At 45.0% G+C, this 20863-nt stretch overlaps 1 protein-coding gene and 1 long non-coding RNA gene across 2 annotated transcripts in view; one reads left to right on the top strand and one right to left on the bottom strand.

Moving 5' to 3' along the window:
* LOC125367502 overlaps positions 1-16690 on the bottom strand; it is a 19843-nt gene extending 3153 nt beyond the window's left edge. The window contains exons 1-3 of the long non-coding RNA XR_007214098.1: positions 16587-16690; positions 10697-10707; positions 7487-7497 (exon numbers count right to left, since the gene is read on the bottom strand). This is a non-coding gene — a long non-coding RNA (uncharacterized LOC125367502). The remainder of the gene's footprint in view (positions 1-7486; positions 7498-10696; positions 10708-16586) is intronic.
* On the top strand, positions 14158-20863 carry Atp5mf (ATP synthase membrane subunit f). The gene is made up of 4 exons (XM_048368156.1): positions 14158-14285; positions 18206-18313; positions 19608-19724; positions 20713-20863. The coding sequence occupies exons 1-4, from the start codon at positions 14273-14275 to the stop codon at positions 20739-20741; spliced, it is 267 nt and encodes an 88-aa protein (XP_048224113.1). The 5' UTR covers positions 14158-14272; the 3' UTR covers positions 20742-20863.

The following is a 20863-nucleotide window of genomic DNA, read 5'->3' as shown; positions in this document are numbered from 1 at the left end:
GCACTGCCCCTGGCTTCTTTTTGCTCAAGGCTAGCACTCTGCAACTTGAGCCACAGTGCCACTTCTGGCCGTTTTTTGTATATGTGGTGCTGGGGAATCGAACCCAGGGCTTCATGTCTAGGAGGCAAGCACTCTTGCCACTAGGCCATATCCCCAGCCCCGTGAGTACATTTCTTGTCATATCTGTTATACCCTCATTTTTCTTTCCCTCCCTTAGTTCAGATAAGCATTGATATACAGTATCCAGTGTACCAAAATCATATGCGGTGACCACATGGGGTACACCAAGGGAAATTCATCTAGTACATTAAACATAACAATAAAATCCTCCTGTTTCCTTCTCTTGGAGTTCATTTTGCTTAGCCTCATCTTATATAATCATATGTACATAGCTGTTGAGCTATTGTGATCCTCTGATAAGTCTATCCTAGACCTTTTTATGTTTGTTTAGTAATTGTTTGGTTTTAGATACATAATGAAAATTTGCTGACCCAAACATGTAGAAATACCATTTGAAAAGAAGTTTGTTGTTTTACAGACCTGATCTCTATTGTTTTCTCCCCCCCCCATTCATATATCAAGGAGACCATGCCCCTTTGTTTTCTGTGTTCTATGCTTGTCTTGCTCAACATTATTTGTTCAAGATCTGACCCTTTTCCCTGCGAATACCATTATTATCGCTATGTAGCATTCCATTGTGTATAGGTATCACATTTTTTGCATCCATTCACCTGCGAGCCAGCCGGCAGTGAACGGGAATCCTGACTGAGGGGTGGCGAGGATTAAGGAAAAGGAAAAATACAAGACAAGAGAAAAAAGACAAGAGGCAAAGATGGGGTACGGGAGGTCTGCATCTCGAGATTGAAACTCAAGACTGCAGCCAACTTTATTCTTAACTTCCAGCTTATATGCAGTTTTGGAACCAGGGAATAGCATAGGGTTGTTAAAATTTAAGAACACAAAGGGGCTTTGAAGTTCACAAACATTTGATTACAGTAAACACAGGATAAAGTAGATTAACACAGGAATCTACTCCAGCGGACATAGCAAGGTGCGGACAATAGCAAAGCAATTCCAGATAGTGGCCATGAACAAAGGTCCTTGCATCTAGCACATCCTAGCGATAACAGCACAGCCAGATGTGAGAATGAATCTAGCTGCAAGTTTGGCTCCCGACATTCTGGCAACATCGGCACAGCCAGAGGTCAGGATGAGCTTAGCTGCTAGCTCGGCTCCGGACAGTTCCCCCGTCTTTTTATTAAAAGAAGCGAACCCGCCTGTCTTAGGTGGGGTGGGTACCCCAGCCTGCCTTACCCGTCTTAGGGTCAACTTCAGAGCAATGCTGAAGCCCCATGTCTTAGGCCAGTCAAGGCTGGTACCGCCTCATACCTGTCTCTGGCTGCGGTTCCTCTCGGGGAAAGTTCATTCACTTGGAGCTTGATCTTATGCAGCTGGCTGGCTAAACTCATGAAAGAGTTTTGCAATATGCGTACAATGCAAGGAAGGCATAGGAAAGCCATCAGCAAAAGTATCCCTGGGCCGAGCAATGTCATTAGCGGCCCCGTAACGCAAGTTAAGGAAGAGACATACTGTTGAAGTTGTTCAAACAGTTCTTTTGCTGTTTCTGCCACTTTAGAGTCCAAAGGCGGAGCCTGTTCTAGTCCGGCTATTTGTCTATGGAGTTGAAAGAGATCTAAGGACAAGTTACTATGGTGCCAAATACCATTTAGATGTGCTACAACTTGTTCCCAAGGATAACTTGACCCATTATACTTATGGAGGGTCACACAAATAAAGTCAAACCCAGCATGACAGCGCACCCGTTGCAAAGTTTGTTCTTTTTTTTTTTTTTTTTTTTTTTTTTTTTTTTTTTTTTTTTGCCAGTCGTGGGCCTTGGACTCAGGGCCTGAGCACTGTCCCTGGCTTCTTCCAGCTCAAGGCTAGCACTCTGCCACTTGAGCCACAGCGCCGCTTCTGTCCGTTTTCTGTATATGTGGTGCTGGGGAATCGAACCTAGGGCCTCGTGTATCCGAGGCAGGCACTCTTGCCACTAGGCTATATCCCCAGCCCCCGTTGCAAAGTTTGTAAGGCACGAATTTGTTCTCCCAGTGACAACACAGATTCATACAATGCTTCTAATTTTTGTTCTACCTTATCATCAATCCTGCCTTGAAAGTGCAGGGCTTGCGTGGTATTATGAGCAAGCTGATTAACATAGTGAGCTGTCTGCACACTTTGTGTTAAAGCCACAGTAGCTGCTGTAGCAGAGGCAGCTAAGGAAATAAAGGCTACAATGCCTGCTATTAGTAGCCCTACAAATCGTCTAGGGCGCATTAAGCTCTTTTAAATGTTTTAACACTTGAATACCTGTTTCCTCATACCAAGCTTCAGATAAGTTTACAGGAAGCATAACAAATGGTGGTTACTTAATAACAATTACAGAATCAGTAAGACCACTATACAAGCAATTTGTAAAAGAACAGTTAGTGCAAGTAACATTGAAATACATGGCTCCTATAGAAATATTAAAAGGTCCATACATAATAGCATAAGGGGGTGTTACACAACTCATAATATTTTTTTAAAGAAGTAGAAGTGGGCCAGGAGATATTGTTCAGGGAAGCCACTAACATCCAGACATGACATTGAGGGTGTCCATAAATCCACCACAGACCTGGGTTGTACTTGTTGGTGAGATTCGCTCCGGACCAGTCTGTCAGCTGAGAATTTGTTCCTGAAATATTGCTTATAAAAGGATGATCATGTCTACACTTTATGGGGTGCAGTTCTCCCATGGATTCTGCAATTTGAGAGGAGTTGATGCAGCGAGGTATCATGAAGGACGAGGTAGAATTGGCATGTACAGGGAACCCAGTAGGCAATGAAGTCATTCGTATATAATATACTTGACTATTATCAGGAATCCAAATTCTATGATTTATGGATTGCATTACAGTACAGCCTGGAATATAACTGTTGGAGTCAGTTGTAAAGCATAAAGGGGTTCCAGTGCCAGAAGCTGCAAAATCTCCCATCTTAACGTGTTGGACAAAAGGGTCTGGAGCTGTACCGTACGCTGATCTATTGACATGGATGCACACCTCAGCTCCCTCCCAGGTCGCAGGGTGCACAATTGGTGGATCTGGCACGTAAGCCCAGTGGGTCAGCGCTTGTACCATTCTAATGAGTTTCCACAATCCAAACACAATGCTCAGGTAGCCAGCAGGCATCATATTCATCCTGTGAAAAAACACAGACATGTCCTCGACCCCATGTCAGTACCGGATCGGGCCCGTGCCAAGCACTTGTTAAAGGATCTTTCCACTTAACTTGGGCAAAAGCTCTTTGCTCTCTCTTTTCCCAGAACCGCTGTGCTGCAGAGTGGCCATTGCAGTCCAAATTTAAAAAAAATTTGTATGAATAAAGCATGAGAAAGTATATTAACAGGAGAGAAGGGGTATCGTTCCCCCCCTTTTAATTTAGAAATTTGATGTTTTAACAAACCATTGGCCCGTTCGACAATTCCTTGACCATGAGGACTATAGGGAATTCCTGTAGAGTGAACAATTTGGTAAGATTTGCAAAAAGTTTGAAAAGCTCATCCAACATATCCCGGACCATTATCAGTTTTAATTTGTTTAGGAAGTCCCATAGTAGCAAAGCAGCGTAAGGCATGGGAGATACAATGTTTGCCGGCTTCCCCGCTAAGAGGAGTAGCCATAATAAAATTAGAGTAAGTGTCTATTGTATCCGAGGCAGGCACTGTTGCCACTAGGCTATATCTCCAGCCCTGTAAGTGTCTATTGTAACATGGACAAAGTGGAACCTTCCAAAAGAGGGGATGTGGGTAACATCCATTTGCCAAACATGGTTGGCCACTAAGCCTCGGGGGTTAATGCCATTGGAGGGCACAGGCAGGAAGGTAGCACAGTTGGGACAAGTTTTTACAATTTAATGAGCCGCCTCACGTGTGATATGAAATTGCTGACGTAAGGCACGACTGTTTTGATGGTGGGAAGCATGTGATTGCTTTGCCAAGTCAATTTGAGAGAGAAAAATTTGGGTAGCCTCATCCGTAATAGCATTGCCCTCACTTAATGGTAAGAAGAGGCAAAGTGAAGTAATTTGTTGGAGGGACAATGATGTGAAATTGTGCCCACAAAATTGGCCCAAGCAATGGCCCAGGAATCACAATGAGTATAAAGCCATTCTTGCTGCTGTAAAGTATAGGGGATATAAATAACCTGTGGATCTCGTCCAAGATACTTACAAGATTCCACACGGCACATATGGACTAAGGTGGCTACCAATTCATAATAAGGAGTTAACACTTTTGAAGGAGTGGCAGGCAAGGAAAGCCGCAAAAAGGGGTCCCTTCTGCCAAAGGACCGCTGTTGGAGAATGAGGTGTAGTTAAAATATAAGCTTCCCAAGGGGCTGAGTAATCAATATCATTTATATGTTGGGAAGAAATGGCAGAATTTACTATGCTTAAGGCTTTAGTTGCTTCAGTTGTCATTTCTCTGGGAGATGTAGGGTCAGGGTCCTCCTTTAATAGATCAAATAAGGGTTTTAATTCAGCTGTGGATAATTTAAGATAAGGGTGAAGCCAATTAATATCTCCCAGAAATTTTTAAAAATCATGCAAAGTACGCAAATGGGAAGTCTTAACCTGTAATTTCTGACTAGTAAAATAATAAGGACCCAAAATATGACCAAGATAAGTATACGGAGGATGCTCTTGCACCTTTTCACTAGCTATTATTAACCCCAAAGAGGTGAGATCTTGTTTTAACTGTCCAAGGAGTCTTATCCAATAAAGCCCCTTTTTATTTCCAAATGAAGCAGCAGGAGAACAAAAGGAGTAGTAGAGATTACCTGTAAGTTGCTAAGAATTGACCAACAAGTAGTTGCCAGAGTTTTGCTGTAACACTTAAAGAACAGCAGACTGAATGGGATCCATGTGCTGTTAAATCATATTATTTAACCCTACCTTACTGGCACGTGAAAGAGAAAACAAATGAATAACAATAAAAGTCTCAGCTTCAGTGGATCTGAAGTGGCTGTGTCTTCCATCCCAAATTAGCAGGCCAGCAGGAGAGATGGCTTGCATCTGGATAAGGCTGTAGTAGAGTTCCCTGAATAGGCTGTCACATTTCCTGCTTGTTGCCTGTAAATTTCTACACAGACTGGTTAAGGGCATTTTAAAACAGATTTTACGGCTGGGGATATAGCCTAGTGGCAAGAGTGCCTGCCTCGGATACACGAGGCCCTAGGTTCGATTCCCCAGCACCACATATACAGAAAACGGCCAGAAGTGGCGCTGTGGCTCAAGTGGCAGAGTGCTAGCCTTGAGCGGGAAGAAGCCAGGGACAGTGCTCAGGCCCTGAGTCCAAGGCCCAGGACTGGCCAAAAAAAAAAAAAAAAAAAAAAAACAGATTTTAGAAGGCTTGGGCCTTTAACCATCTTTCTAGTCACAAAATCCACACAGATTGAAGGCCAACCAAGTCTGCTCTCTGTAGCAGCCAGGGCAGTTTCTGAGTCACAAACAACTCCCAGTTTGGGAGCTGACTGTGGAGGCAACTTTCCGTAGCCATAGACTGCCACGGTCCACTCAGCTAACACACTTGTCAACCTGTATCCTATAAAGCAAAATGCTAATTTGGGGTCCGGAAAATTTAGGTTAATAGTCACATCTGTGCAGTTATTTCAAAATGACTCTGGTCCCTTGATCTTAAAGAGTTTATGAGAGCACAGCTAAAAAAGAAAAAAAAGAAATGGGGCTGGGGATATGGCCTAGTGGCAAGAGTGCCTGCCTTATATACATGAGGCCCTAGGTTCGATTCTCCAGCACCACATATACAGAAAATGGCCAGAAGTGGCGCTGTGACTCAAGTGGCAGAGTGCTAGCCTTGAGCGGGAAGAAGCCAGGGACAGTGCTCAGGCCCTGAGTCCAAGGCCCAGGACTGGCCAAAAAAAAAAGAAAAAGAAAAAAAAAGAAATGAAGGAGCAAAATCTTAGTCTATACCAAAGAATTGTCAGGATTAGATGTACACTTGACTCTTAGCCTAGACAGACATAAAGAATAACACACTGGTTGTACATTATTGTACTTATATCACGTGCTGTATATTAAAACCTTTTGGAGTTTTTCTTAGACACATTTGTTTGCTCCCAAACATGATCAGTTTGGGCTTAAAACCTGTTTTTTGTTTTGTTTTTAAGTTTTACCAACAGACAGACATAGACAGACATACATACACATACAGACAATGTGCACACATTTTGGGGCGCGCTTAGAATTGTTCCTTAATTGGCCATGTACGTTTTTCTGGAATTCCAGTGGCAAATGATATTATTTTGCCTATATTCTAGAACCACGTGGTTAGATAGTAAACAAAAAAACCTTTTCAGCAAACCAAAATTTTCAGATCATCCAAGAAGCCACATTTTGAGAAACCAGTTTAGCTACCAAGGGGAGCTTATGGGAGACAGGACATGAACACAGACAGTGAGCTCACAGTAAGACACCTTCATCTTCCAGCATTTGAATTGTAAGACACCTTTGAAATGCAAGGCCACCGGACTCCAAGTCCCTGCCCAGCCTCCAGGAATTTGGCATGCTTGTCACCTGGGGGATGCGCAGGCTTCCACCCCAACCAATCCTATTGTTGACCATGTGCTCAATGCTAGAGAAAGCTTACGATTTAGCCAAACAAGCAGAATTTAACTGAGTCTCCAAACTTAACATCAATAACAAGAATAGAAAACCTTTCTTTGAGTCTTTTAAAGCAGATGTTAAACAAATATCGATACCCATCCTATGTCACAGGCAGGCAGGCAGAGTTTAGAGGGAGGCAGAAAAAGAGATAGAACTTCATCTGCCTGAGCACTCATAGAAGTTAGGTAAGTCCTGCAAAATATTCCAAATATATAAGATTGGGCTCAAACTTGAGCAGCTTTCCTGAAGCAACTTAGATTTGACGAGCAACCAGCTGAGCTGAACTAGAGATCAGTTGTCTCCAAACACCCACAATTGCTGATCTCCTTGACCTAGCCCAGTGGATTTATGGAAAATGTAAGCTCCAGTCTAATGGTCACTCACCCTGGTTGGGGTTTCAAATCTGTCGTGGTGGATGGAAATAAAGCGCTCGGTCAGGAGAAGTTACCTCGGTGGTGTTAGCATTTCCCTAGCCTCAGGTTCCTCCCCCCTGCGAGTAGCCTGCACCTAGGAGAGCTGTAAGTCTGCCAGGACTCTCTTTAAAGGAGTTTGTTGTTCTGGATGAAGCTGTGATAATAGAGCTATAACTGATTTCAACATATTCTCAACATGGGTCAATCTATCTTTAGTAGGCTCATTGCATAATTTCTCCTCAGTGTCTGAGCCATCTGAGTCTTCCTTAATGTCTAGCCCAGTGGGTTCAGGTCTTGTTAATTTTCTCAGCTCTTCCCGGGCAGCAGCATACGCTCCCAGGGCTGGGCAACACTCATCAGATCCCTGTTCAGTTTCTCCAATCAACTGAAGAAATATAATCTGTTTATGTCTAGGATCTAAGCAATCTCGGACCAGATACCAAAGAATAATAGCATCCACTGAGGTTTTTTCAGGGCCAATTGCATCATAATGTTCTCTCTCTCTCTCTCTCTCTCTCTCTCTCTCTCTCTCTCTCTCTCTCTTTTGCTATGTTTCTAAGTTATTGGTTCCTTCCTCCAGGAACTGGGGGCATGCTTCCTCAATAAAGTAAAAGAAATGTTCTAAGTGACTTTGGCCAACTTTTACTGCCCGGGCATTAAGCATGCCTTTGGGGGCCTGCACGTATAGCATGCAGCCTTTACTTTATCCCATAATTTCTTACTCCCGACTATACTCTCTCCTCCCGCTCTCCTTCCCAATTGATAGGACGTCCTTACCTGAGCGGGGGTCCTCTGCCATCATCCCAGGCTTCAGGTCCCTGTTCGGGCGCCACACCTGCCGAGCTAGCCGGCAGTGAACGGGAATCCTGACTGAGGGCAGCGAGGATTAAGGAAAAGGAAAAATACAAGACAAGAGAAAAAAGACAAGAGGCAAAGATGGGGTACGGGAGGTCTGCATCTCGAGATTGAAACTCAAGACTGCAGCCAACTTTATTCTTAACTTCCAGCTTATATGCAGTTTTGGAACCAGGGAATAGCATAGGGTTGTTAAAATTTAAGAACACAAAGGGGCTTTGAAGTTCACAAACATTTGATTACAGTAAACACAGGATAAGGTAGATTAACATAGGAATCTACTCCAGTGGACATAGCAAGGTGCGGACAATAGCAAAGCAATTCCAGATAGTGGCAGTGAACAAAGGTCCTTGCATCTAGCACATCCTAGCGATAACAGCACAGCCAGATGTGAGAATGAATCTAGCTGCAAGTTTGGCTCCCGACATTCTGGCGACATCGGCACAGCCAGAGGTCAGGATGAGCTTAGCTGCTAGCTCGGCTCCCGACACATTCATCTGTAGTGGGGCATCTGGGTTGTTTCCATATTTTGGCTCTTGTGAATTGTGCAGCAATAAACAAGGATGTGCAGATGTCTTCATGGTATCCTGGGACCTGTTGTTCAGGATAGATGCCTAGGAGTGGTATGGCTGGGTCATAGGGTGTGTCTATGCTGAGATTTTTGAGGAAACTCCATATTGTTCTCCAAAGTGGTTGTACTAGTTTGTACTCCCCCCAACAGTGGAGAAGGGTTCCTCTTTCCCTGCATCCCCTCCAGCATTTGTTGTTGCCTGAGTTCAGAGAGGAGGTCATTCTAACTGGAGTGAGGTGGTATATTTCAGGGTTGTTTTTATTTGCATTTCCTTTACTGCCAGGGATGTTGAACACGTCCTCGTATGTTTCTTTGCCATTTTTATTTCTTCTCCTGTTAAGTCTCTCTCTAGCTCCTTTGCACATTTAATAATTGGTTTATGGGGTTTGGAAGGGGGTTACTTTCTTGAGTTTTCTAGATGACGTATATTAGGCCTTTGTTGCTGTGCTAGCTATGTCTTTAGCTGTGCAGAAACTTTTTATTTTGTAGTATTCCCATTTGTTTAGTCTCTGTTGTGTCCCTGGGACTCTGTTCAGCAAGTTCTTGCCTATGCCTATAAGTTCTAGTGTCTCTTCTACTCTGTCCTTCAGTAGTTTCAGGTCTGATCCATTTTGAGTTGATCTTGGAGCATGGTGATAGGCTAGGGTCCACTTTAAGTTTTCTACATGTGGCTGCCTAGTTTTCCCAGCACCAGTAGTTGAAGAGGCTATGTTTTTTCCATTGTATGTCATTAGCTCCTTTGTCAAATATCAGCTGACTGTAAGTATGCGGATTTATATCTGGATCTTCTATCGTATTCCATTGGTCTTCAGGTCTGTTTTTATGCCAGTACCAGGCTGTTTTTGTTATGAGGGCTCTATAATAGAGCTTGAAGTCTGGTATTGTGATAACTCCTGCGCTGCTTCTTTTGCCTAGAATTGCTTTGGGTATTCTAGGTCTCTTGTTGTTCCCTATGAATTTATGGGTTGTTTTCTCTTTTTCAGTGAAGAATGTAGCTTGGATTTTTATGGGGATTGCATTGAATTTGTATAACATTTTGGGCAGTATGGCCATTTTCACTAAATTAGTTCTGCCTACCCATGAGCATGGGAGGTGTTTCCATCTCCTGGTATCCTCTTTGATTTCTCTTTTTAGATTTTTTTTTTTTTTTGCCAGTCCTGGGACTTGGACTCAGGGCCTGAGCACTGTCCCTGGCTTCTTTTTGCTCAAGGCTAGCACTCTGCCGCTTGAGCCACAGTGCCACTTCTGGCCGTTTTCTATATATGTGGTGCTGGAGAATCGAACCCTGGGTTTCATGTCTAGGAGGCAAGCACTCTTGCCACTAGGCCATATTCCCAGCCCTCTTTTTAGATTTTTATAGTTCTCATTAAATAGATCATTCATGTCTTTGGTTAGGTTAATCCCTAGGTAATTTATCCTTTTTTAGGTATTGCAAATGGTATTGTTTCCATAATTTCCTTTTCTGCTTGTACACTGCTGGTGTACAGAAAAGCTGCTGATTTTTTTGGATTGATTTTGTAAACTGCTACTTTGCCAAAATGGTTTATTAGTTCTAAGAGTTTGGGTACTGAGTTTTTTGGGTCAAGAGACATAGTGGGCATCTTAGGAACCTAAGTCAATCATAATTTGTCTCAACTCCTTCAGGTGGAAGATGGGGTGTGAGTGGAATACAGATTGTGTGTGTATGTGTGTGTTTCCCCAGTCCTGGGGCTTGAACTCAGGGCCCGGGCACTGTCCCAGCCTCAGATCACATGTTGCTGAGCCCTAAAAACAGCTATTCACTCTTCACAGTCCCTTCTTTGAAACCTTTAGGGCCCAAAGTATTTCCAGGCTCAAAATTTCCCCAGACTTCAGGGCTGGGAATGTGGCTTAGTGGTAGAATGCTTGCCTAGCATCCATGAAGCCCTAAGTTCCATTCCTTAGTACCACATAAACAGAAAAAGCCTGAAATGGCACTGTGGCTCAAGTGGTAGAGCGCTAGCGTGAGCAAGAGAAGCTCAGGGACAGTGCCCTGGATCCTGAGTTCAAGCCTCAGGACTGGCCAAAAAAAAAAGGAAGACTTTATACAATTTCTATTATGTCCTATTCCTGATAGAAGCTGGAGTTGTGTCTTTAGCCAAAATGAGAGCATTTTAACTACATAGCTAACTACACTGATAAGCACAGTACATGGAAAAAACACAAAATTGTGGTTCCCTGTGAGCTGAAGTCAGCCTTCACTACCCAGTAACTTCAGCCGAGCCCATTTGGGTTTGGGGCTTGCAGACACAGGGCTGGGGCTGGTAAGGAAATGAGCACAGAGCCATTACCCAGCAAGGCCATGTTCCTGTGCTTCTCCAGCATCTCATCCTGGTAGTGGTTTTGTGACCAGTCAAGGTGACCCTACTCATCTGAAGAACCCTGCCACTTCTGGTCATAGTACCATCCATTCCTACAAATATCTGTTATTCTGCAGGTTGGTTGAAGTTGGGGCTCTGGACAAGGTCACTCAATATTAACAATGGGTTTAAGACTCAAGCCAGCCATGTTCTTTTTTCTGTACTACACAAGCTTATTCACATCTGTTCTCTATAGAGCTACTTGGTAATGTTCTAGGTTTTTCACACCATTTGGTCTCTAAGTCAACTATACTTAGTTCTGCTGTTACATAAAAGCAATCACTTTAGAGCACAGTAAGCAAATGGCTATGGCTGTGTTCCAACAAAAATTTACCACCAAGTCCCCTATACAATACTGTCTTCTGTCCTAGGAGAGGAAGTCCTAATGGAAGTGACACCATAGCTGTGAAGGGGTAGGATGGGAGGACATTGGAGAAGGGAACTATGGGAATACACACCAGCCTCAATTTCCTCCAAGACTCTTGGTTCTGACCCCTGTCCCCACTCAATCCCATTGCCTTAGCCAATCAGAGGGCAAGACAGCACACAGTTGCAAGGAGAGTACATCTAGAAGGAAAATGCATCTAGGTGCAAAGTGCATCTCACTGTACTCAAGTCATGGGCAGAGCAGTATGGACCCCTCGTCCATGTGTCTTTGCAGCCCTTGGAGTAGAGGCTGGCATCTGTCCACCACGATCCCTTCTTGACAAGACACAGTGGGGGTACAGAGGTCACACCATTTGGGTAATTACCCTAACCAACTGCCTACAATCACATACCTAAAACTCACAACTAGGGCTGGGAATATGGCCTAGTGGCAAGAGTGCTTGCCTCGTGTACATGAAGCCCTAGGTTCGATTCCCAAGCACCACATATATAGAAAACGGCCAGAAGTGGCACTGTGGCTCGAGTGGCAGAGTACTAGCCTTGAGCAAAAAGAGGCCAGGGGCAGTGCTCAGGCCCTGAGTCCAAGGCCCAGAACTGGCAAAAAAACAAACAAACTCACAACTAGTTCTAACCCTCTGCCTTAAATTTTTTTTTAATTAAAAAAAATTGTGTGCCAGAACTGGGGCGTGAGCCAGGGCCTTGAGCTTTCTCAACTTGCTTGCTCACTTAATACCTCCAGTCTGGCTTTTTTTTGCTGGTTAATTGGAGATGGTGTCTCTAGGATTTGTCTGCCATGTCTGGTTTTGAACCCTAATCCACAGCATCTCAGCCTCCTGAGAAGAGCTAGGATTACAGTCATTGGGCTGGGGCTTGGTTGCTTTATTTTTATTTTTTTCCTCTGGTCTGCACGATTTACAGATGAAAAGCACTACTTGCCCTAAAGGAAGTAGGAGCCACTTAACAATAAAGACCATGCACGCGGGGGGTGGGGGTGGGGTGTTGGTGCCTTAGATGCTGCGTGGGAACCGCTGGCGGCCTGTCCCTTCCTGTGTACAATCAATTCTTCAAACTCACTTCGGCCCATCTAAAATGCTGCTTCTCAGTAACATGTGCCACATCCTCCTCACAACCACATCGGGTTAAATTCATCGCACTCTGATCCTTCTAAGAAGCTGAAAAACGAGCATCCGTCCAATATTCAACCATAGGCACCGCACAGGGCCCTAGGACCCTGCGCCCGCATCCTGGACCTGGACCTGGACCTTGCAGGGCGGGTGAGGGGGTCACTGGAAGTTGGGTCCCCAAACACCCAGCTCTCTTCACTGTCTCCCTTCCCAAAACCTGCCCGGCGCCTCTAGCCAGCGTCTTCTCTAGGAATTCCTGAACGCAGTGTTTGGAGTCCACCTGGCGGAGGCCATTAGTACTGGCAGGACTCCTCCGGCGGGTTACCACCAGACCACAACTCTGATCAGTGATTATCAGGATATTCTGGACCTCCGCCTTCCTCCCACTGCCGCACGCACGCGCACCACGCAGAGCGTCATCCCTATCGGCCGCTCTAGGATGGCGGAGTCCAGCAACTCACTGATCAAGTAAAGGACGCGTTCCATTCGTACGCCTCCTCTGGCTCGGACCAATCAAAGATCTCAGAGCAGCTACGTAAAAACTAGGCTCCGCCCCTCCTGGGCTCAGGCAAAGCTATGGGTTTTCCCACGAGTAGATTTCTCCAGATCAGGTGCAGAACCTCTAGGGGTGGGCGGCAAGGCAGTGCTATAGGGATTTTGAGAAGTCCCTTTGACTTGTGTCAAGCGGCAGGACCAGATTTTTTGAGCGAGCCCTGGACATTAACGAATTAATATGTGCTGTCTCTTCAACATAGAAATAAGAAAAATAGGTACTTCTTCTAAATGTCATATTGTGATGCTTCTCTGCTTCACAAATGTAATTATTTTACTAAAGAAAACAGCCATAGCACTAGTAGTAGTGGCTATAGAAATTAAATATCAGGGCTCTTTAAATCATGTGAGAAAATTATAATAGTTGCATACTTATTTCTGTCCATTGATTCAGAAGTTTATTTAAACATTACATTGGAAAGCTTTGTATGCTGTGTGTGTGTACATGTGCGCGCATAAGGAGGGTGGGCTGCGGCTTGGATTCAAGGCCTGGGCACTGCCCGTGGCTTTTGTGCTCTTATCACTTAAGCTACAGCTCGGCTTATGGCTTTTTTGGTGGTTAACTGGAGATAAGATTCAAAGGGACTTTCCTGCCCAGGCTGGCTTTGAATGACGATCTTCTGATCTCAGCCTCCTGAGCCACCGGCGCCTGGCGGATATTGGATTTTTAAAACTTTTTTTAAAAAGATATATATGTAAGACAAACCTGTGATTTGTAAAAACAAACCTGGACTTCAGCCCGTTTTGTTTTGTGACAGGACACCGTCGAACTCATGATCGTTTTTGCCTCATCTCCCAGCTGCTGAGATTATAGGTACACTTCACCATGCCCCAGCCATCCTCTTTTTTTTTTTTTTATCCAGTCCTGGGGCTTGAACTCAGGGCCTGAGCACTGTCCCTGGATTCTTTTTGCTCAAGACTAGCACTCTACCACTTGAGCCACAGCCCCACTTCTGGCTTTTTGTATATATGTAGTGGTGAGGAATCGAACTTCATGTATACGAGGCAAGCACTCTTGCCACTAGGCCATATTCCCAACCCCAGCCTTTCTTATAATAGTGCCCCAGGTCTGTAAACAGGCTAGAGCTCATTTTGTCGCCCTTCAAATCATGGCATCTGTGCAAGTCCAGCGAAGGACTGCGCTCCGGGATGGCGACCCACTTCCCGTGAGCCTCTGCTCCCCGCGCCGGCTCGCGCGCAGGCTCTCTACCCAGCAACCTTTGCGCGGCGCGGCGCGGTGCGGCGCGGCTTAGCGGACACTAGGACTCCAAGATGGCGTCAGTAGGTGAGTTCCCCTGCTTCTTTTTTGGCTGTGGCATTGAAGGCAGAGGCTCTAAGTCGTGTCCAGATCCGTACTGGGAGGAGAGGGAGCTGCGGAGCCGCCCGCCGTCCCCTCAGGGACTTCACGTGAGGCGCGGTGGACCCTGGCTCCAGGGCCCTGCGCCATCCGCCCCTCCTCTGCGCTCCCCGCCGCGGCTCGAAGCCGTTCAGGGCAGTGAGCCGGCCGCCCAGGGCTGTGCGCTGGGCGCGGGTGGCTTGGAGACGCGCCCGGGCCTGTCACGGTGGTGTCTTCGGTCCCTCCATCCCTCAGCTAAGGATCTGCTGACTGCATCCTTCCCTCTGAGGCTCGAGCCTGACGCGCAGCCTCTGCCCACCTTCCCCAAGCAGAAGCTTCCGTTAAGCTCTAGGAAAGAGCTGGTGCCTACGACGGTGCCGGACGCTACATTCCGGTGGGTGCGTGTAGATGGAACAGGCTTGCCCGGGTGAAATGACCTGTTCAAGGTCACAGCTCTTGATCGGGCTGAGCCCAGTGTGAAGCCTCCGAGGTAAATAAATGAGCTTAATTCACCGGGCGGTCGGCTCCCTGACACCCATCTGCTTGCTGTGCCTCCCGATCGATTGTCTAGTTTCTTGACAGTGCCTCGCCTTGTAAACCCAGGCTGATGTTGAATTTGTGATCCTGCTGCCTCAGCATCCCAAGTGGATGCAGATGTGCCGCCACCATGCCCGGCTTGATTTTTTAATATGTTTTTAAGTAGGAAACCATATTTTAAGTGTGCATCATAGTAGTCTTATTAAGGTGTCAATGCAAGGCATGTTAATTCCATTGTATTTCATATATACATTACTACACTGACGTTTGAATTGGCCTTGGAGCCATGCTCCCTGCTATCCTTTTGTAAAGATGGGGAAAATAAGTCCTTAAGATATGTGGCTTGTTAAGGTCATATCATCCCAACAGTGCTTTATGGGTTTATTTTTTAAATTTTGTTGTTGGTTGTGGGGCTTGAACTCTGGGCTCAAGGCCAGCATTCTACTACTTGAGCCACAGCACCACTTCCGGTTTTCTGGTGGTTAATTGGAGATAAGAGTCTGGTGGATTTTCATGCCCAGGCTGGCTTTGAACCTTAATCCTCAGATTTTAGCCCCCTGATTAGCTAAGATTACAGGCTTGAGCCACCGGTGCCTGGCTTGCTCTTTCTCCTTCTCTCTACTTTTCCTCCTTCCTTCCTTCCCTCCCTCCCTTCCTTTTCTTTTTTTCCCTCCCTCCCTCCCTCCCTCGCTTTCTTTCCTTTTATTGACCGCTGGGCTTGAGCTCAGGGTTAAGTGGTGTCCCTAAGCTAAGCTAGTGCCACAGCCCCACTTCCAATTTTCTGGTGGTTAATTGGAGATAAAATGCTTTTGTGTGGGCTGACTTTGAACCATGACCCTCAGATTCAGCTTCCTGAGTATCTAGGATTACAAGCGTAAGCCACCAGCACCCTGCCGGTAATGGCACCCTTGATACTGTGATCCACTCAGGACCCTTCCTATGTTTTATCTCCAGGCTTATTGTGATGTGGCCTGAGCCCACTGACCCATTTGGAAAGGCTTTTACTAAGTTATTTGACTTCTTGAAATATGTTGTCTCATTTCTAGCTCTGAAAATTGTTGATCTTAGCAGTTCCAAGTAGGCTGCTTGAGGTTGGAATTCCTCAGGCTGGCATACCTGGGCAGGTTGGCACCTGAGGGAGCCAGGTGCTTCTCAAAGCCTGTCCCTAATGACCAAGTGTGTCCGGTCAGAGCAAGGGTACTTGCGGGTGCATCCACTGGGCTCCCTCTTCCCTCCTATTCTCTGGCTACACATTTCCAAAGGTTGGATAGGTCATCCTTAGATTGGCTTCAGGAACCTGGCTAGTTCTGAGGTTCAGTTGTGCCTACCATGCTGTGTATGAGACCTTGGCCAACTTGCCCAACCTTTCTGAGTATATCTTTTCCTACCAAGGGAAAAGAATGGATTATTTATGGTGATTAAATGAGCCAAAATATGTAAAGTAAGTATTGGTTTCACAGTAACCTAGTATGGCCTCTATTTTCTTCCTTATGGTCTTTAACTCTCTCTCACTCGCTCTCTTTTTTTCCTTTTTTTTTTTTTTGCTGGTCCTGGGGTTTGAACTCAGGGTCTGGGCACTATCCCTGAGCCTCTTTGTGCTCAAGGCTAGCACTGTATCACTTGAGTCACAGCACCACTTTGGCTTTTTTGAGTGGTTTATTAGAGACAAGAGTCTCACTGAGACTTTACTGCTTGGGCTAGCTTTGAAGCTACGATCATAGGCATGAGCCACTGGCACCTGGCTTCTCTCTGTTTTATTTTTTTTTAAGTTAAAGGTCATTTTGTTTACTGACAGGATTAAAAACCATAACTTCAGGGCTGGGGATATAGCCTAGTGGCAAGAGTGCCTGCCTCGGATACACGAGGCCCTAGGTTCGATTCCCCAGCACCACATATACAGAAAACGGCCAGAAGCGGCGCTGTGGCTCAAGTGGCAGAGTGCTAGCCTTGAGCGGGAAGAAGCCAGGGACAGTGCTCAGGCCCTGAGTCCAAGGCCCAGGACTGGCCCAAAAAAACAAAAAACAAAAAACAAAAACACAAAAAAAACCATAACTTCAAGCAGAGCAAACACACCACTGACCCCATAACAAAGAACTGGTGTTGATACAGTGTTTAAGCAATGCCACACTTAATTTTGGCAAAGTGCTGTATTCTTTGTATAAAACTAAGCCAATTATAAATTTTTTTCTAAAAACAGAAAAAAATAGTGGCTTAGGAAAATAAGCTGCCATTTATGCATAGTTTGATGTGCAGTATATAACCTAACCAAATGACCCTTTTGAGTTTCAAGTTGATGAAAAAAAATTATGTCCAGAAACACACGAAGAAAACACATAATACATCTACAATCCTCTTCCGTTCCCATAACACACCTTGCCCTTGAAAAGCAAATGTGTTCACAATTTTACTTAAGGAAAAAATGCCACTTCTTACAAAATAACACACACAAATATTGATTAAAATTCAAACTTCTGGAAGAAAACAAGCAAAAAGGAAACAAAAGCTCTCACACACTGAGGCTTGAAAATACACACATTTAACTACCTCAAATACTGGTCTGGTTTTTATACAAGTCCACCTATAAAACAAATACTAAAACTTGAAGTGAACACCAGAAAAACGGGGCAACAATTATAACATTTTTAAATGTCACAAGGAAAATTCTCAATGATACACAGAACATTATCCACTTAAGCTACCTTATTCAGAATGGTAATTTCTTCCACATAAAGTATGGTGTTTTTAGTGGTTTTTTTTGGTAAGTTATTCCTAGCAAGTTGAAATTGAAATATCGTCATGCTCCATAAAGCAGTTGATGAGCAGTTTTGCCATTATATAGGGTTAGGCCTAAAATAGCCGTTTTAACAGAATGTGTTTATTCGTAACTTGATATATGTACAGTCACTGTGTAGTGACACCACATTCCTCCCTGAATATCTAAAGTAGACACACAAAAAGAAGTTAGTTGGGTGCCAGTGGCTTATACCTGTAATCCTAGCTACTCAGGAAGCTGAGATGTGAAGACCGTGGTTCAAAGCCAGCCGAGGCAGAAAAGTCCCCGTGAGACTGTCTCCAATTAACCACTCAAAAACTAGAAGGGGTACTGTGTCTCCAGTAATAATAGAATGCTAGCTTTGAGCATAAAGAGGCTCAGGGACAGTGTCCAGGCCCGGAGTTCAAGCCCCACAACCAACAACAACAAAAGATGTTGTGTGCACTGTTGACAGATTATTAGTGAATGTGGGGTTTTTTTGTTTTTGTTTTTTTTTACTTCTTGTTTTTCCCTACTGCCTTTGAGTGTGGGGTTTTTTGTTGTTGTTCTTCTTTTTCAGTACCACTGAAGGAAAAGAAACTAATGGATGTCAAACTAGTAGAGCTGCCAAACTGGATTTTGATGCGGGACTTCACCCCAAAAGGCATTGCCGGAGCATTTCGAAGAGGTCAGAGCCTACAGATTGTGTATAAATGAAAAAAGTTCTTCTCTTCTCTTTTTGCAGTGAATTAATTTGAGCAAAAAAGTCCTTGTTTCAAGACTAGTAAGTTCTGTTTTCTTTTGTTTTTGCCAGTCCTGGGGCATGGACTCAGGGCCTGAGCACTGTCCCTGGCTTCTTTTTGCTCAAGGCTAGCACTCTACCTCTTGAGCCACAGCACCACTTCTGGCCATTTTTTATATATGTGATGCTGAGGAATTGAACCCAGGGATTCATGTATACGAGGCAAGTACTTTACCACTAGGCCATATTCTCAGCCCCAAGACCTGTAGGGAAGGATGGGAGAGGGGATTTCAGTCTTGAATTTCCATGTTTGATTCATCTCTTCAAAGTTCAGTCTGAGATTTCAGAAAGTGTTTGCCTTACTTTCTTTCTTTGGTTTTGAGATAGGTTATCACCGTGTTGGCCAAGATACCCTGCATCTCATAATCCTACTATCTTAACCTCCAGATGAGTGCTGGGATTATAGGTCTCCTACCACACCTAGCTGAAAAGGGAGGAAAAATGTGCCTATGAGTATTTTGAATCGTCTCAGTCTATGAGCTTGCTTATCTATGCCATGACTTCCACAGGAGACATTTAAAATGCCCTGTCTTCCAGGTGTATGCATTGAAAAAGTGCAAGACTAAGGCTAAGAATTTGGCTTTTAAAGCCAGAAATAGTGCTTTGGCTCAAGTGGTAGAGTACTAGCCTTGAGCACAAGACCAGGGACAGTGCTCAGGCCCTGAATTGAAGCACCAGGACTGGCAAAAAAAGAGTGCAGGGTTTCTGGGTACAGCCAACTACTCATCTACTTAGAAGGCAGAGATCAGGAGACTGAGATCTGAGGATCACCATTCAAAGCTAGCTGGAGCAGGAAGGTCTGTGAGACTATTATCTCCAATAAACTACCAAAAAAGCTGGAAGTGGAGCTGTAGTTCAAGTGGTAAGAGTGCTAGCCTTGAGCAAAACAAGCTCAGATAGTGCCCAGGCCCTAAATTCAAGCCCTAGGCCTGGTGCATGCGCACACACGCATGCATGCACACACACAGTGAGGCAGAATTAGGATGGGCCTAGCATTGGAGTTGGTCTTAGGCCGTGGGACTGGAAGCTACAGAGGACATTTGTGCTATCTGCCTTTCATCAGTCAGTGGAATGTAGGGTGAATGGCTTGAGAGCTAAGAAAAGAACCCACCTTGAACTATAGGATGCACTGTTGCAACCATAGGATGCACTGTGGCAGTAAACGCCTTCTCTGTTGCAGGTTATGACCGATACTTCAACAAGTACATCAATGTGAAGAAAGGGAGCATTGCCGGGATCAACATGATGCTGGCTTGCTATGTGCTTTTCAACTACATCCGTTGCTACAAGGATCTCAGTAAGTGCTGAACTGGAGGGAATGGTCCAAATGCAGTATATAGGATACTGCTTGTGACAAACACAGGAAAATCTAGACTAAATGTAATGCTTGTGTGAGATATTCCTCAAGATGTTGGTGTCACATAGTAAGAACACCAACTTGAAAGGAACTAAGCAAGGCAGTGTTTACTTCTGCAGAAGGGTGTGCCATCCGCCAAAATCTGGCAAGCAAGCTCACAGCAGGCAGGCTGCTCCCCTTTTATCCCGTTATAACCCATCAGGCCTCACCCCTCTGCTTGGATTGGCTGAGCTCAGGTTCACAATCTGCTACAGGATGTATTTAACAGGAAAAGGATATAACTAAAGTTCAATGATCTTGTGACAGAATATCTTAAAGTCTTAACAGGAAAAGGGTGTAACTAAAATTTAATCAGCAAGGGCCAAGCCAGGAATTTTTCAGAAAAATTAGTTCTTCCTAGGTTATAGAAAGTTACCAACATTGACAGAAAAGATTGCTTTTCTCACTCCTGAGAAGCATCCTGTTAAGCTATTGCAGGCTTGATCTTCCTTAGCAGTCAATGCAAAGAGGAAAACAGGTTCATGTGGCAGAAATGTAAAAAAAACACACAACCCCCCCCCCCCCCAAAAAAAAAACCAGCTGTGAACAGCTGTGTGTGGCTCCAAGACCTGAGCTGGTCTCAACACCTGGGGCTGGGGGGGGGGGGGTGGAGATGCCCGGAACTGTGTCAGTGGCAGCAGCTTCTGGCTGCATTCTCAGGCTGACAGTATATATCCCCTACCAGTTTGCTGTGCCAGAGCAAAGCTGTCTCTAGACAGATTCTTGGGGAACTTTGTTTAGTGCCTTCCTGGAAAGGAAGAGGGTCTGCTAATTCTTCTGGTGCTGGCAGGTGGGGCTGTGCTGTCTTTAAGGAAGTAGGAAGGTTTCATGTGACCATGCCTGCTGTGGTCTCACTAGAAACTCCTAAGGTACCTTTTCCCGATTTCAGAACATGAACGGCATCGCAAGTACCACTGAAGAGCACATGAGGCTACTTGTATTTTTGATGGCAGCTGCCTGGCCTGGCTCCCATCTGTCACCTTAATCGCAGCAGAGTCCCTCCACATCCTGAGACAATGCCCAATAAAAGGTGTCTGGTA

Source organism: Perognathus longimembris, chromosome 1, assembly GCF_023159225.1.
Source record: "Perognathus longimembris pacificus isolate PPM17 chromosome 1, ASM2315922v1, whole genome shotgun sequence".
NCBI classification, from domain to species: domain Eukaryota; kingdom Metazoa; phylum Chordata; class Mammalia; order Rodentia; family Heteromyidae; genus Perognathus; species Perognathus longimembris.
Note: the sequence above shows the minus strand (reverse complement) of the source record. Positions and strands in the feature narration are given on the sequence as shown.